This window comes from Mytilus trossulus, chromosome 10 (genome assembly GCF_036588685.1).
Source record: "Mytilus trossulus isolate FHL-02 chromosome 10, PNRI_Mtr1.1.1.hap1, whole genome shotgun sequence".
In the NCBI taxonomy this organism is placed as follows: Eukaryota; Metazoa; Mollusca; class Bivalvia; order Mytilida; family Mytilidae; genus Mytilus; species Mytilus trossulus.
The window spans coordinates 22,840,047-22,855,111 of record NC_086382.1 but is presented as its reverse complement, the minus strand read 5'-3'; the positions used below and the strand labels follow the sequence as shown (position 1 = coordinate 22,855,111).

Below are 15,065 nucleotides of genomic sequence, written 5' to 3'. Positions count from 1 at the left end.
TCATTTGCAATCATATCTCATTGTATTTGTGTTCATATCTCATTGTAGTAGTATAGGGTGTTGTCTCATTTTCAATCATATCTCATTGTATTTGTGTTCATATCTCATTGTAGTAGTATAGGGTGTTGTTTCATTTGCAATCATATCTCATTGTATTTGTGTTCATACTACATTGTAGTAGTATAGGGTGTTGTCTCATTTGCAATCATATCTCATTGTATTTGTGTTCATATCTCATTGTAGTAGTATAGGGTGTTGTCTCATTTTCAATCATATCTCATTGTATTTGTGTTCATATCTCATTGTAGTAGTATAGGGTGTTGTCTCATTTGCAATCATATCTCATTGTATTTGTGTTCATATCTCATTGTAGTAGTATAGGGTGTTGTCTCATTTTCAATCATATCTCATTGTATTTGTGTTCATACTACATTGTAGTAGTATAGGGTGTTGTTTCATTTGCAATCATATCTCATTGTATTTGTGTTCATACCTCATTGTAGTAGTATAGGGTGTTGTCTCATTTGCAATCATATCTCATTGTATTTGTGTTCATACTACATTGTAGTAGTATAGGGTGTTGTTTCATTTTCAATCATATCTCATTGTATTTGTGTTCATACCTCATTGTAGTAGTATAGGGTGTTGTCTCATTTGCAATCATATCTCATTGTATTTGTGTTCATACTACATTGTAGTAGTATAGGGTGTTGTTTCATTTGCAATCATATCTCATTGTATTTGTGTTCATACCTCATTGTAGTAGTATAGGGTGTTGTTTCATTTGCAATCATATCTCATTGTATTTGTGTTCATACTACATTGTAGTAGTATAGGGTGTTGTTTCATTTGCAATCATATCTCATTGTATTTGTGTTCATATCTCATTGTAGTAGTATAGGGTGGATAGTTGTCTCATTTCAGATCATACCTCATTGTAATAGTATAGGGTGGATGACTGTTTCATTTGTGTTCATACTACATTCAGAGACATATATACACATATATATGTATATATGTCTCTGCTACATTGTAGTAGAATCTGGTGGATAATTGTCTCATTTGCATTCTTACTTCATTGCAAGAGTATGCAGTGGCTAATTGTCTCATTTGCGATCATACTACATTGTAGAAGTACAGGGTGGATAGTTGTCTCATTTGCGATCATACCTCATTGTAGCAGTTTATGGTGGATAATTGTCTCATTTGCATTCTTAGTTCATTGCAAGAGTATGCAGTGGATAATTGTCTCATTTGAGATCATACTACGTTGTAGTAGTAAAGGGTGGATAGTCGTCTCATTTACGATCATACCTCATTGTAGTGGTATCTGGTGGATAATTGTCTCTTGAGATCATACTTTATTGTAGTAGTTTTGTGTGAATGACTGTTCTTTTTTAGAACAAACTTCATGTGGGTAACTGTCTCATTTGCATGCATACTACATTTTGGAAGTATCTCGTGGATAATTGTCTCAATTGTAATAAATTATACTTAATTGTAGTAGTAAAGGGTTGATAATTGTTTCATTTGAGATCACTACATTGTAGTACTATAAGTAGTAGTGTTAGATTTTGTCTCAGTTGCTTTCAAACTACCTTGTAGTAGTATTAGTATCTTGTGGATAATTGTCTCATTTGCATGATTCAGTTTAGTCTAATCTGGTGTATAATTGTCTCATTTGAGATCACACTACTTTGCAGTAGTATCTGATGGAAAATTATCTCATTTGCATCCTTGCTACATTGTAGAAGTATAATATTGACAATTGTCTTATTTCAAACAATTCTACATTGAAGAAGTATATATTGGATAAACGTATCATTTGAGATCATACTAAATTTTTGTTGCTTGCATTCATACTACATTGTACAGGTATTGGTAGGACAATTGTCTCAGTTGCAATCATACTACATTGTAGAAGTATATGGTGGATAATCAGTCAGGGGACTTACTGAAATAAGTGATTTTTAAATCACTTATTTGAGTAGCAAATTCGAGGTTTTATCACAAATGTGGATTTTGTAGTTTTTTCAAAATTTTAAACACATAGGTTTAGATAATATCTTTTAATTAGTAAAATAAAAAAAAATATGAACTTTTTGCTTCTTTTCAGTAGTATGGTTCATGCCTTTGATGCTATCATTTAGCTGAAAATTCCATTTTAGTTGAAAAAATGCTATAATAATGGCTTTACATAATGAGCTGATACTTTCTTAAAAGATTTTTCACAGCAGTGGGAGTATTTTTCCTGTGAAGTTCAAGGTTTTATCTTTCAGATTATGTCATAAAATTCTACTGTTCGCGATAAAAATTTCACTGTTCAGGGATGTTGAAATTAGTGTGGGTTATTAACAGAATGATACTTCAAGAAGTGATTTTTGGGAAGAAAATTGAGGTCTGATACGTAAACAAGTGATTTTTATGTCATTATCCTAGATTCAGTACAAGGTCATCACCTGAAATGACCTGGTCATCCTAGACAACACAGATGTTGGTTCTGATAAGTTTAGAAACATAATAAGTCCCTGGATCATTAGTATTTTATATTTAAAGCTACATTAAAATTAAATCACGTCTTCTAGTGATTTATTTGTACTACTTAAACAGGTGATTATTAAAGAAAGACAACTCTAACATCCAACCTTTATGGAAAAAATGTTACTTGAATGAGTGATTTAGAAAATCACTTGTTTAAGTAAGTCCCCTGACTGATAATGGTCTCATTTGTAGATCATACTACATCATAGTATCGTTTGCATAGTAATCTCATTTGAGATCATACTTCATTTTAGTAGTATCTGGTGAATAATTGTCTCATTTGCATTCATACTAAATTCTAGTACATGTAGTATATGTCGGATAATTCTCATTTGCTTTCATACTACATTGTACTTCTTAGATAATTGTCTCATATGACTCCATACAGCAAAGTGGCACTGAAGGGATGTGCTACATAATACAAAACTTATCTGTGTGCAACAGGGTCTGTCAGTGACATATGAATCTTTGTAGCATCCTTTATCTACTCGACCAATTTTTGAAAAAAATGTTTCACAGAAGATGAGAAAAATTAATAATTTGAAAAATATGTTTCACAGAAGATGAGAAAAATTAATAATTTGGAGTAAAAATAACAACTTTTATTGAATAATGTTTTCCAAATACTGTAAATTCAGAAATTATTTCATATATTTATTATTGAGATTTTTAAAAAGTGGAAAAAATATCCATTTAATTATTGTAATTTCAGGGAAAAAAATCTCTAAACAGATATATGTATCAGATATCAGAATGAAAGAACTTAAAGCTTTATAAGGCAATACACCTTATTGCTATTTGTCCGCCATGACTGGATATCACACAGGTTCCCGTAAAATTTTGACGTCATAAAACAAAACATCTGACGCCACAATGGAAAAGGGATAATGTTGTATGCGTCAAAAGGTCAAGCGGCCGGGTCGGTCGGCCTAGTAGGCTAATAGCATTAAGGTGTATACACAACAATGTTGTCGTATGATAAGACAATAAACAACCTGTCAGACTGATAGATAGAGAAAATCCTTGACCTTTTAAGGCTTTTAATTCAAAAAGTATAAAAAATTGTACAGAATGATATATATTTAATGGGTATATTTAAATATAACACATAAGTATCAAAACAAACAATTAAAATAAAGCATACGAGCTATCATAATAAAGCATAAAATGACTAGATATTAAAAACAAAAAAATAACATTAATCATGCATGAAATGCTGAAAAACTTATAAGCAATGCTTTTGACACAGAAATGCATACTACTAGTATTTAACATTTGGGAAAATGGTTTAAACTTTAATTTACATAAGCTTTATCTGTAAAAAAACAAGAATGTGTCCATAGTAAATGGATGCCCACTTGCACTATCATTTTCTTTGTTCAGTGGACCATGAAATTGGCATCAAAATTTTCAATTGGCATTAAATTAAAAAGGTCATAATATAGCCCATAGAGAACATGTGTACTAAGTTTCAAGTTGATTGGACTTCAACTTCATCAAACACAAACCATGACTAAAAACTAACAAAAAACTTTTCCCTGATGTGGGACAGAAGGATGAGCCAATGGATGGATGATAAATAAACAGACCCAATAACATCATGCCTCTAAATAGGGCATAAAAAATTGCCTACAGATGATTCCTTAATATGAGAAATTCATCTACATAATCTATACATGTTAAAAAACTATATTAAATATACAAATATATGGTAAATTTTTTAACTCAATAAAACAATAATACTGAAATAATTGGCACATATGGTAAGAAGAACTTTATCTACACAAATAAATTACTTGTATTATAAGCATAAGTAATTATAGATTTATTTAACAATCCCTTCAATTCTCAAGTTTTGGGATGTAAAAACATGTCTTTAAAAAAAATTCTATGATGATGAGCTCATATTTAAGTTTTGCATTTTATTTCATAAATCACAAAGAAACTAATTTCAAAATATCTTATGTTTTTAAAAATTGACCCTTGGAGAGTTGTACATAAGATATGTTTTGAAGATAAAGAGTGAAGAATGAGATTTTCATTGTCTATGAAACTATATACACTTTAATGATTAGTAAAGAATTCTGCAAAAGACAGGTTATTCAAAAGTCAATTAGAGCAAAGAAGTCATAAAAAGATCAAGAAAACATGAAAGTATGACTTTTTAATTGTATATATGTAATCAAAAATATCTAAATCTAATGTCTAAGGGACATACATGTACATGTAACTTTGCAATTGAAATAGTTTACCTGAACAAGTAAAGAAATACACTTGACATTGTTTAAGTACTTTACAAACTTAGTACAATGTAGTACATCTATATTTACTTTTTCAATAAGTAAAAAAATCTTGTACAATTAGTACCCCTGACTGCATGGTGGTTATCAATGTACTCTGTTCAATTGTTTGCCATTACTGTTCAATTGTTTGCCATTACTTTTTGATCTTACTACTACTATGAGTTATATCACAGCAACTGCAAACATTGGAAGATGACTTTCTTCTTCTTAAATTTCTTCTCTTTCCTGTGTCTTTTGCACAACAATTCCTCTCATCCTCTGTGTGATCTACATCTTTCTTACTCTCAATTTCATTTTCCTTCTTACTTCTAATTCCATCTTCCTTTTTACTGCCAATTCCATCTTTCTTGTTGCTGTCCATTGTATCTTCTTTTTTAACTTTAATTTCAACTTCAACTTTTTTCCTTTCTATGTTTTCTCTTTTCTCCTTCTCAACATCTTTATTATCCGTTTTTGTATTCAATTTTTCTTTGTTTTTTTTCTCCATGGACCCTTTTTCTTCATCTACATTTTTATCTTTATCATCCTCGTCTGAAAAATCAAACCCTTCCTCATTCTCCATGTATTCCATGGCATTAATTCCTGATTGTAGTTCATCAATAGATTTTATTTGATCATCTTCATCAAGGTAGTCGAACCCCTCCATTAGTTCATGAATTCTGATCATGAGCCTCTTCACCTCTTCTTTATGCTCCTGGTAAAACTCCTGGAAACCACTTTCCCAGAAGCAATCAAAGTGATACCACTCTGTATAAGGCCAAACATTATACTGGATACCAATTCTCAACTCCCCTTAAACAAAGAAAACAAGTTACTATGTATAAGGCCAAACATTATACTGGATACCAATTCTCAACTCCCCTTAAACAAAGAAAACAATTTATTTTAATTCGATACACTACACATTTGATGCTTCAGTCAAACACCACAGTCAAACACCACTTGTGCTGATCAGAGGCCAATATAGGGGACTAGGGGTCCCCAGGTCCCCCTTTGTCAGACTTTACATTTAATTTTTGTTTTGTGTGTATTTGTATATCGTTAGGAGGTCATCAATGTTAATCTTATAAGGGAGCAATTTTATCCCTTAGGATTTTGATCTTACAAATGAGTATGCTATCCTTTAGGTTTATAAGCTTACTTTAACTTAGTGCACTTACATGTATAGGGGAGTCCATCATATAAAGGAAGTTTCTTATTCCTTTTTATTTTAGCTTGAACTTACATGTACAAGTAAAGGTGTTTCATTCCTTGGGTTTTAATTCTTCTATTTGCATGAGTGTCTAATTTGTTTTAATTCATAAACAAGAGGCTCTAGAGAGCCTGAATCACTCACCTGTTTTTCAGAGAAGATTTTTAAATGTTAGCAAACTTGATGAACAAATTGTGAAAAAGTGTCTTTAAAGGGCATAATAGTAATACCCACGGCTTAGTATATATCTAGGATTTTGATTGGCTAACGCACGTCGTTACAAAACCCATAGCCCCTGGGTGTTGCTAACCCATATCCCCGTACGTTGCTAACCATTATTCCTTAGTTCCATTATTGCTCCTTGTGAAATATTGAATTCTGAAAATAATCCGTGATGTTTGGCATTAAAAATATTTAAGTCATTAACCATTTTGTCCTATTATGCCGATCATTTACACCCATTTCATTAAATGCATCACTTGACTGCCACATTTTCAAGGAATGGGACTACTAAACCTAGCTATGCAAATGACCCATGTTGACGTCACACCATCTATGACGTTACTCTCACAATATTGAGCGCCAAATTTGACTCAATCTAGTTTCTCTGTCTCCCTATTAAAAACGTCTTATATTTGACTACCTGTAGGGTTCTATCACAGGTACCCTACACCCTGTTAAAAATATGTAAAAATTTCCAAATTTCAATAAAACTTTTGTAGATAATGAAAAAACATTGTTTTCACGTTACACTTTGTACCCGAATTTCCTTAAACTCGCCTGATTCCGACTAAGACAGGGATACATTCTTTATCTACGTTCATATCCGTAGATATGGGTATTTTAACACCCTTCAGTACCCTGTACACCCTTCGGCTCCGCCACATGGTGTACTGGGGTACTTCAGGGTGTTAAAATACCCATATCTACAGATATGAACGTAGATAACATATAATAACTCCGTGAGGGGTCATTTGACAACTTTCGTCATATTCATATACTTTACAAAAAATTATATCTATCTATAATAATATTCAAAATAATAACAAAAAAAGAGGCTGTCACAACAACAGCAAACCAGATTTATTAACATTTATTTGTGTCCTGGCAATATCACAAGAACCATTACTGATGAATGGTAAAAGTGAAAATCGTCATTATCAAATTTGACCTCCATTTTGTCATCAGTATCAACATATTAAAATTTGAAAAGCTTAAATTGAATGGTTCATGAGTAAATGCAACAACGTGAATAGAAACACCATTTTACGATCTTTCAAGAACCATAACTCCTGAATGGTAAAAGTCAAAATCGTCATTATTTAACTTGACCTCTATTTTGTCATCAGTAACAACATGTAGAAATTTCAAGAGCTTTGGTTGATTGGTTCATGAGTTAATGCACGGACAAAATTTGATTGCCACCCACACGACCGCCCGGCCGCCGTACATCCCCAAATCAATAACCGACAATTTTGTCCCAAAAATCTGGTTAAAAACTGCAAAATTTCATTAAAACTACCAATTCAGTGGCAAAATCCCAACATTGGGTTGTTAGATTCCTCTGAAAATTTCAGGGCTGATAGATCTTGACCTAAAAGCTTTTCATTATAGTTTTTGAGATGAAAATTTAATCAAAAACTGCATTTTACCTTTATGTTCTACTTTAAGCCATGGTAGCCATGTTTGTCGATGGATCAGAACTTTGGATACAATTTATAAACAATATAGCTATTAAAGGACATATAAACATGTTAAAGTTTGAAGGTATTTGGCCCAGTACTTTCAGAGGAGAAAATTTTTGTAATAGGTTATGACGACAACTCACAACAGACGCCAAGTGAGCATAGGCTCACCTTCAACCGTTTGGGCCCTGGTGAGCTAAAAATTAACAATCTATGCGGGCAATTTTGCACCACTTGTAGCTTAAAATATAGCACAGCAACCTATACTTTTTATTGTATTTAAAAAAAAGCATAGTTATATTAGTCATGTTAGTAGCAAATCCAATTTTAAGGGGATTTGGGGCTTGTAACACCCCTTTTTTTGAATGAGGACATGTAGTTAATCCCCCCTTTTAAAAATGGCTTCATTTTTTGGCAGTGTATAAGAAAATTCTATCTGAGGAAATATATGATCTCTCAGCATGCTCAGGGAACTTTTTTAAAATTCCATGCAGTTACCCCCTTTTTTCGCCCTGATTACATGTTCGCCCTAGGTTGGTTCGCACTGAGTTTGTTCGCCCTGATAGTCCGTTCGCCCTGGGTTCATAGCCCTATATTCATTTATGATATGTATATGTTACATTAATAAACTTGATGAAATATATATATGTTTATATATTGAAATTTATGTGCATGTATATCTATTAAAAGTTAAAAACAGAATAATTGCCAAATTTATATTCATTAAATAAAATTCTTGGCTGCATTGTTACACTTTATTCTCTAATTTTTGTGCTATTTTCACATTCCTGACCGGTGTGAGAAAAATATTTCTCCTCGCTAGTGAAAATCTGTTCTCGGCAAATGATTAGTCGAAATTTGATTATGACGTCAAAATGTTTTGTTTTCTTCTCAATTTTCCTATTGTGACGTCATGAAAAAAGGCGACCTTGCCTGATGACGTCGAATATAAAGAGCACAATTTTCTGAAAATCTTTGAAAAAGAACGATAAAAAGCATTAGAGAAACAGATTCCGACACTATAACTCATGTATTCAGATATGGGCAGGAATTCGCTAGTGAAATTTTAGGGTCAATAGTGTTTATCCAATTAAAAAATAAAGAAATCATGCAAATTTGGAGAATAAATATTGTTTAAATATCAAAGTGTGTTAGTCTTTATTGCCAAATGCAAAAAAATTGGATCCAATTGAAAAAATCAACAAAAAATCAGCACTTGTTAAGTGCTGGCAGTTGAAAACTGTAGACAAAAAGTGTGACATTTCTGCAGTGGCAAAACCCCTAGCCATATTTAGAATATGCCTAAAGAATTGTTCTACTATAATAGTTGAAAATCAACTGCAAAATGATCGGTCTATCATTTAGAAACCCCATTTTGTACAGAATCCGATTATTGCTGCAAATAAAATACGTTTGAAAATGGACAAGTGCATGTAACTTTTCGCGTCAACAAATGTTACATGCACCTTTTCATTAGCTGATTAGCTTTGGAAACAAGTTATTGGTCCAGCATGGCAAATTTTGAAAGCTGTCAACAATGGGTACAATTTGGATTTCATGATTTTTATCAATCAACTGAAGTTTGAAAAATATAGAAGGTAAGAAAATTTATTTCATTTTCTTGTCAATACTGCCCAATAATACTCATCTTTTTATAACAGTTGCATACTTTTTATAGTAAGCATTACCATAATTATTTTTTTCACATTTCAACCCACTGACAATTACATTAAAATGTGGCTTTGCCATCTTTCACACTTGGCATCTACCAGTGATCAAGCAGATGATAAGAGAGTGGGACCAGGTTAATTTGACCTCACAATGAAGTGTTACATGCACTTTCTGTGTAAATTAGGTTCTTTGATAATGATGTGTGACTTGCTTTGCAATTTTGTCAAAAAATATAAGTTTATCATGTATTTAAACAGGTTTGACCCTTACGATATTCATTTTATTGCTGGAGAGATTTCTGTACATAACATTGACACGAAAATATTTACCAAGGAAAGGTGTCAATGATACATGCAAAAGCTTTTTTTTGTACGGTTTGCCTTATCAATCTAATTTATTACATGAAATACCACAGATTAATTGCCAATTTGATTAACTAGTACTTGTATTCATTCTCAGCATTATAAAGATAACTGGCCACTAAATTTGAAAACATAAAATGTAACATTGGCACCAGAATAAAAACAATATTACTTTATTACACTTAAAGCATAATTGGCCAGTGCATAATATTAAATCAAATGTAAATTTATGCTGAATTCTAAACAGAGAAGTTGTTGATCTTTCTTGATTTCTAGACTTTACAATATTTACTTGTAATTCTTATCGTTTAAAGGCATGTAACATTGACACATCTTCTGCGTCCGGGTTACATGCTACAACCTAATAAATGTGCATACAATTATTCAATCAATAAAATCTTGTTGAAATTTAAATTTGCTTCATTAAAATGATATTAAATAAATAAATGAGTTTTAATTATTTGTGTTTATTTTTTTCCTGATTGACCAGCAATTTTTCCTCATCATTTGTTGGTGTTCCTGTCAATGTTACATACATAACCCAGAATTATAATGTTTTAAAAGCATTGATTTCCAAACCTCTGTTATGAGCTTTAAAATGAGTTTATCTGAGTTTATAAATGACTAACATCTGAAATATTGTCATCACACAATTTCTTTGATGCTCCTATGATAACTTTATGAGTAACATGGACTACGATTTTTGTATCAGGTCTTTTTTGTGTTACATGAGAAGATTTTACTGTGTTAAAATCAACAGTTAATCTAATTTTTAATATTCAAAGTTATTATTATGATACTTATTTTAAAAAATAATGTATAAAGTAAACCCAAATTAAACTTTTTTTTCATTAAGAAATTGTGTATGTAACATCATGAACATTGACAGAGTCTATTATTTAGACTTTTACATGTTCAGGCCAGTGTTACATGCGTAAACAAAACTTACTGCCATATGGAGCTATTATCTTATTTTTATTTAACAAAATTAAAGCGTTTTCATGTTTTCCTGTTTAATTTGTCTTTTAACACTAGTTAGTAACATTGACAACAATATTTTGTGTCAAGATTATTTTATGTTACATGCAAAGGTATTACTTCCTTAAAGTCAGACATTTATATAACATTTTATAACCTAAATGATTAATTAGATATTACTGGGCAGCAATTATATTATTTCTCCAAAGTTGACTATTAAGCACACCACTTATATCTTCTGGTCTTCATGTATGTAACATTGACATACAACCTTTTACTTTTCTGTCAATGTTACACGCATGAACAGAACTGATAACATTTACTAACTCCTTTGCTCTATAAAGAGATTATTGATAATTTAACTTGTTTTACCACCATCAAACTTCATCTTTATTTCTAAATATAAATATTCTTTATAGAAGTGTATTTTCTTCATTGACAACAAAATTGGTGTCGGTCTTGAAAATTTACATGCTTTTTTTAATAAAAAAAATCTACAGGCAATATAAACCTAAGAAAGAAAAAGATGATCAGCAATAAATGTGATGAAGAAAACTCTCAGGAAGATGCTGCAAAAAGATACTGTCCCTGACAACCAGTCAGATGGTGATGTCCCTGGCAGCCAGACAGATGGTGATGTCCCTGTCAGCCTGGAAGATGGTGATGTACATATCAGTCAATCAGTTAGTTGGTGATGTTCCTGTCAGTCAGTCAGTCTGTGATGTTCTTGTAAGCCAGTCAGAGGGTAATATCCCTGTCAGCCAACAGATGGTGATGTCCTAGTCAACCTGGCAGATGGTGATGTTCATATTAGTCAGTCAGTTGGTGATGTTCCTGTCAGTCAGTCATATGGTGATGTTCCTGTCAGCCAATCAGATGGTGATGTCCCTGTCAGCCAGTCAGATGGTGATGTCCCTGTCAGCCAGTCAGATGGTGATATCCCTTTCAGCCTGTCAGATGGTGATAACCCTATCAGCCTGGCAGATTATGATGTCTGTGTAAGCCAGTCTGATAAGGTCCCTATTAGTGAGTCAGGTGGTGACGGTCCTTTCAGCCTGTCAGATAGTAGTGTTTTTCTGTGTCAGAAAACCAGATGATGGTGACTGTGCATGCAGACATACTAGTGATCTCCAATTTGACTATTCTACAGCAGTGTAGAAGATAGTTATTTCAAAATCTTGTTTATTTATCCCTTTTCAATCACCAGTCAACACATGTATCATGTGTATTTACTGATGCTCATTATAGAAATCATGAGGAATTCAATTTGTAACATTTTTTTTTAAATTGTTATGCCAATAATTGACATTCCAGAATATCTTTTGCATTATAAGAGGTTCAGGCTCCTTCTGATTTCAAAATAATAATAATAAACTCATCATGGATACCAGAATTGAAATTTTGTAGGCCAGAAACGCTTTTCGTTTACAAAAGACTCTTCAGTGACGCCAATGAAACAAAAAAGTAAAAGAAGGCCAAATAAAGTTGAAAACAGGACTATGGTCTAGTGGGTGTTGGTTTTCTCTTCTGAATTGTTTTACACTGGTCATTATGGGGCCCTTTAAATTGTGGCTTCCTGTAGTTTAGGTAACAAGTTTTCAAGATGAAATGGCATTGAAAAATCGAAACAAGATATTTGAGAGTTTCTATATTATTGTAAATTTTATAATCTATGCATGGATTTTGGTTCTGTTTGAGGGTAGATTAATTGTTGTTTTGTTTTTTTCTTTTTTCAGATAGATAGTTGACAATGGTTGAAGATGTTGGAGACAGAAAACAAGAAACAAGAAACTTTTTTTGAATGTTTGAAATAAAATTATTGTTTAAACCTTAAAAAGTTATCATAAATGTAAGATTAACCAGCAGAAATAAAACGAGATATGGGGTAATATGTCTATCAGACAACAACCTCAAAGATGAAACCCAAATTGTTCTTTATAGAAGTTATGTAAACGATTGAAAATAAGATTCTCAATAAATGCAGCTGTATCAACCTCTCGTAGATTTGTCCATGTTTTGTCTTGGTTTTTCATACTATTAGTTTTAAGTGTAACTGTGTCACATGAATGAGGGATACATGTAATCATTTTGTACCCTTACTTTGTCAGTATTAGTTATTGAGTGAGAAACTTGTGGATGCTGATGGTTGTGTGGTTGTCTTCTTATCAATCTCATCCCTGTGCATAAAAAAAACGATTGCTTACTTACTGATATAAAAATGTTTCATGTTGTGGAAATTTTGGATGACTCCTTCATCAATTGATCTATCTTTGGTCTTAATTTTATTTTTCTGGTTATTTTGACATTTGAATATCTTTTAATTTAGCCTTCCATAGTGTACCACCATGAACAAGCATAACTTCTGGTATAGTTAAAAAATATGTCTGCTGTCTGAAATTTAGGTGAATGGTTTTGGTATTAACCACTATTTAAATAATATCATATATGAGAAATGTGGCAGTATTATTGTTTAATTTACATTCAGATGGTTGTTTGGAGGCTTTTTATATCTGTTAAGGTCAATTCTGGCATGGTTCATTATTCATATTTTTTGTGTCCACGTTACATGCAACATTTAAGTCACTATTTTATGACAGAAATGAGATAATTGCAAAAATATTAATACAATTTTTTAATGTGAGGGTAACACAATGAAAAAGAGCCTTTACATGTTCAGAAAGAAAATGATTCTTACTGTATTTTTTCTCTTAAACATTGCATGTAACATTGACAGAAAAGTAGAAGAAACTTGTTTTCACAAAATTTTTGAAAGAAATGAAAATATACATTTTAGAGTTTTGATGATAGACAATGTTTTGTGATCAATATATATGATATTGAATGTTGAATAAGTTAAGGAATCATTAATCTCAATTTGGAAAAAGTGTCCATGTTACATGCTCCAAATTCATTATTTGCTTTGGTTCCAAACTGACGCAAGTTTAAAAATGATTTTTTTGGTTACAAATAGAAGGACACCATTTGTAGCAATAATTTGTAAAAAATTTAGAAGCTTATAATGATTTTTATTTTTTTCTTACAATGTCACACTAAAGGAGCATTAGCGAATTCCTGCCCATATTTCTCCACTCTTGGCAGTTAAATTTTATTATTTAAAGGCTTGGCAAGCCTCACGCTTTAAATAATAAAATTTAACTGTCTCGAGTGGAGAAATATCGTAATACTTTGATATGACTGATTGTAAATAAAATAGTCAGCTTGGATGGGTAAAAAGTTAAACACTGATGACAAGTGATCAATGTACAGCAGTGTGACTGTGTTTTTGGTATTTGATTTACTAATAATGCTAATAGTAATTCAATTTAACAGTGAATGTACAAAAACTTATAACCTAGTCCTAGTAGCAGCTAGCTATAAACAACATGATACATCGTAAAAATTCGGCCAAATTGTAGACTGACTTCAACACATTCACTTATATACACACAACGCAACACTATATATACTAAAAAATAAAATCAGGGCGAACGGACTCGGGGCGAACAGGTAAGCTGACCATATGGTTACTTCCATACATTAGCAATAGTACTTTACAAATATAATTTATCAATATAATCATTTAATAAAGAATAATATACCTTCTGATATTTTGTGGGAGTTGAATATGTCACCATAAGAGCATATATATGTGGTACGCCCGACACTTTGCCCTGGAAGACACGGCATAGTCAATCTTAAGCAGGTACTTGGGTTCTGCATACCTTTGTAAGCCTAAAGAGTAGAAGTTAGGTGATCCGTTGAAAGAGAAAGCCATTCTGATATTTAGATTTTCCCTCGTTTTTTCTAAGAAATTATTATCTCCCTTTGTCAGTCTGTTATATTACCGATATTTTGTGTTTAAGCGCAAATCACTGAAATGAACTTGATGTCTCGATCAGTGACAAGTACATTTATTTCGAATTGAAAGTATGTCCTTGGTTGGTCCTTTGTTTCTAAATCTTGGTAAGTCAGTTTCAAAATAACAAGCTTTTACTAACAGTAGTATATATTGATGAAGGATAATTTATAAAGGAACTTGATCAGTTTGGCATATGGCGATTGAAGTTTTCAAAATTATAAATAAAGATTGTCCTGTATGGGTGGGGGGGGGGGGGGGGGCAAGGGGGTCATAATAACAGCAAAACAGCCAATTGATTTGGCTCATAACAGATAACAAGGAATTAAAATGGACAAAAACAGATAACAGTAATTCTAACATGACGTCCTTCAAACGCTTTGAGTACACACCCGTGGTAAAATATGAATATATTGCATTGGCTGTTCCGATCGTACTCCCACGTCATATGTTTTTTTCATGAATGAAGTACACGAC

General features: G+C 32.0%; 1 protein-coding gene across 1 annotated transcript; it reads right to left on the bottom strand.

Annotated features, from left to right (window-relative positions):
- Positions 1–3,618: 3,618 nt before the first annotated feature.
- On the bottom strand, positions 3,619–14,578 carry LOC134686084 (uncharacterized). Its single transcript, XM_063545769.1, has 2 exons — positions 14,332–14,578; positions 3,619–5,636 (listed from the first exon to the last, which is right to left on the bottom strand). Exons 1-2 carry the CDS (start codon positions 14,450–14,452, stop codon positions 4,978–4,980), a joined length of 780 nt encoding a protein of 259 aa, XP_063401839.1. The 5' UTR covers positions 14,453–14,578; the 3' UTR covers positions 3,619–4,977.
- Positions 14,579–15,065: the final 487 nt, after the last annotated feature.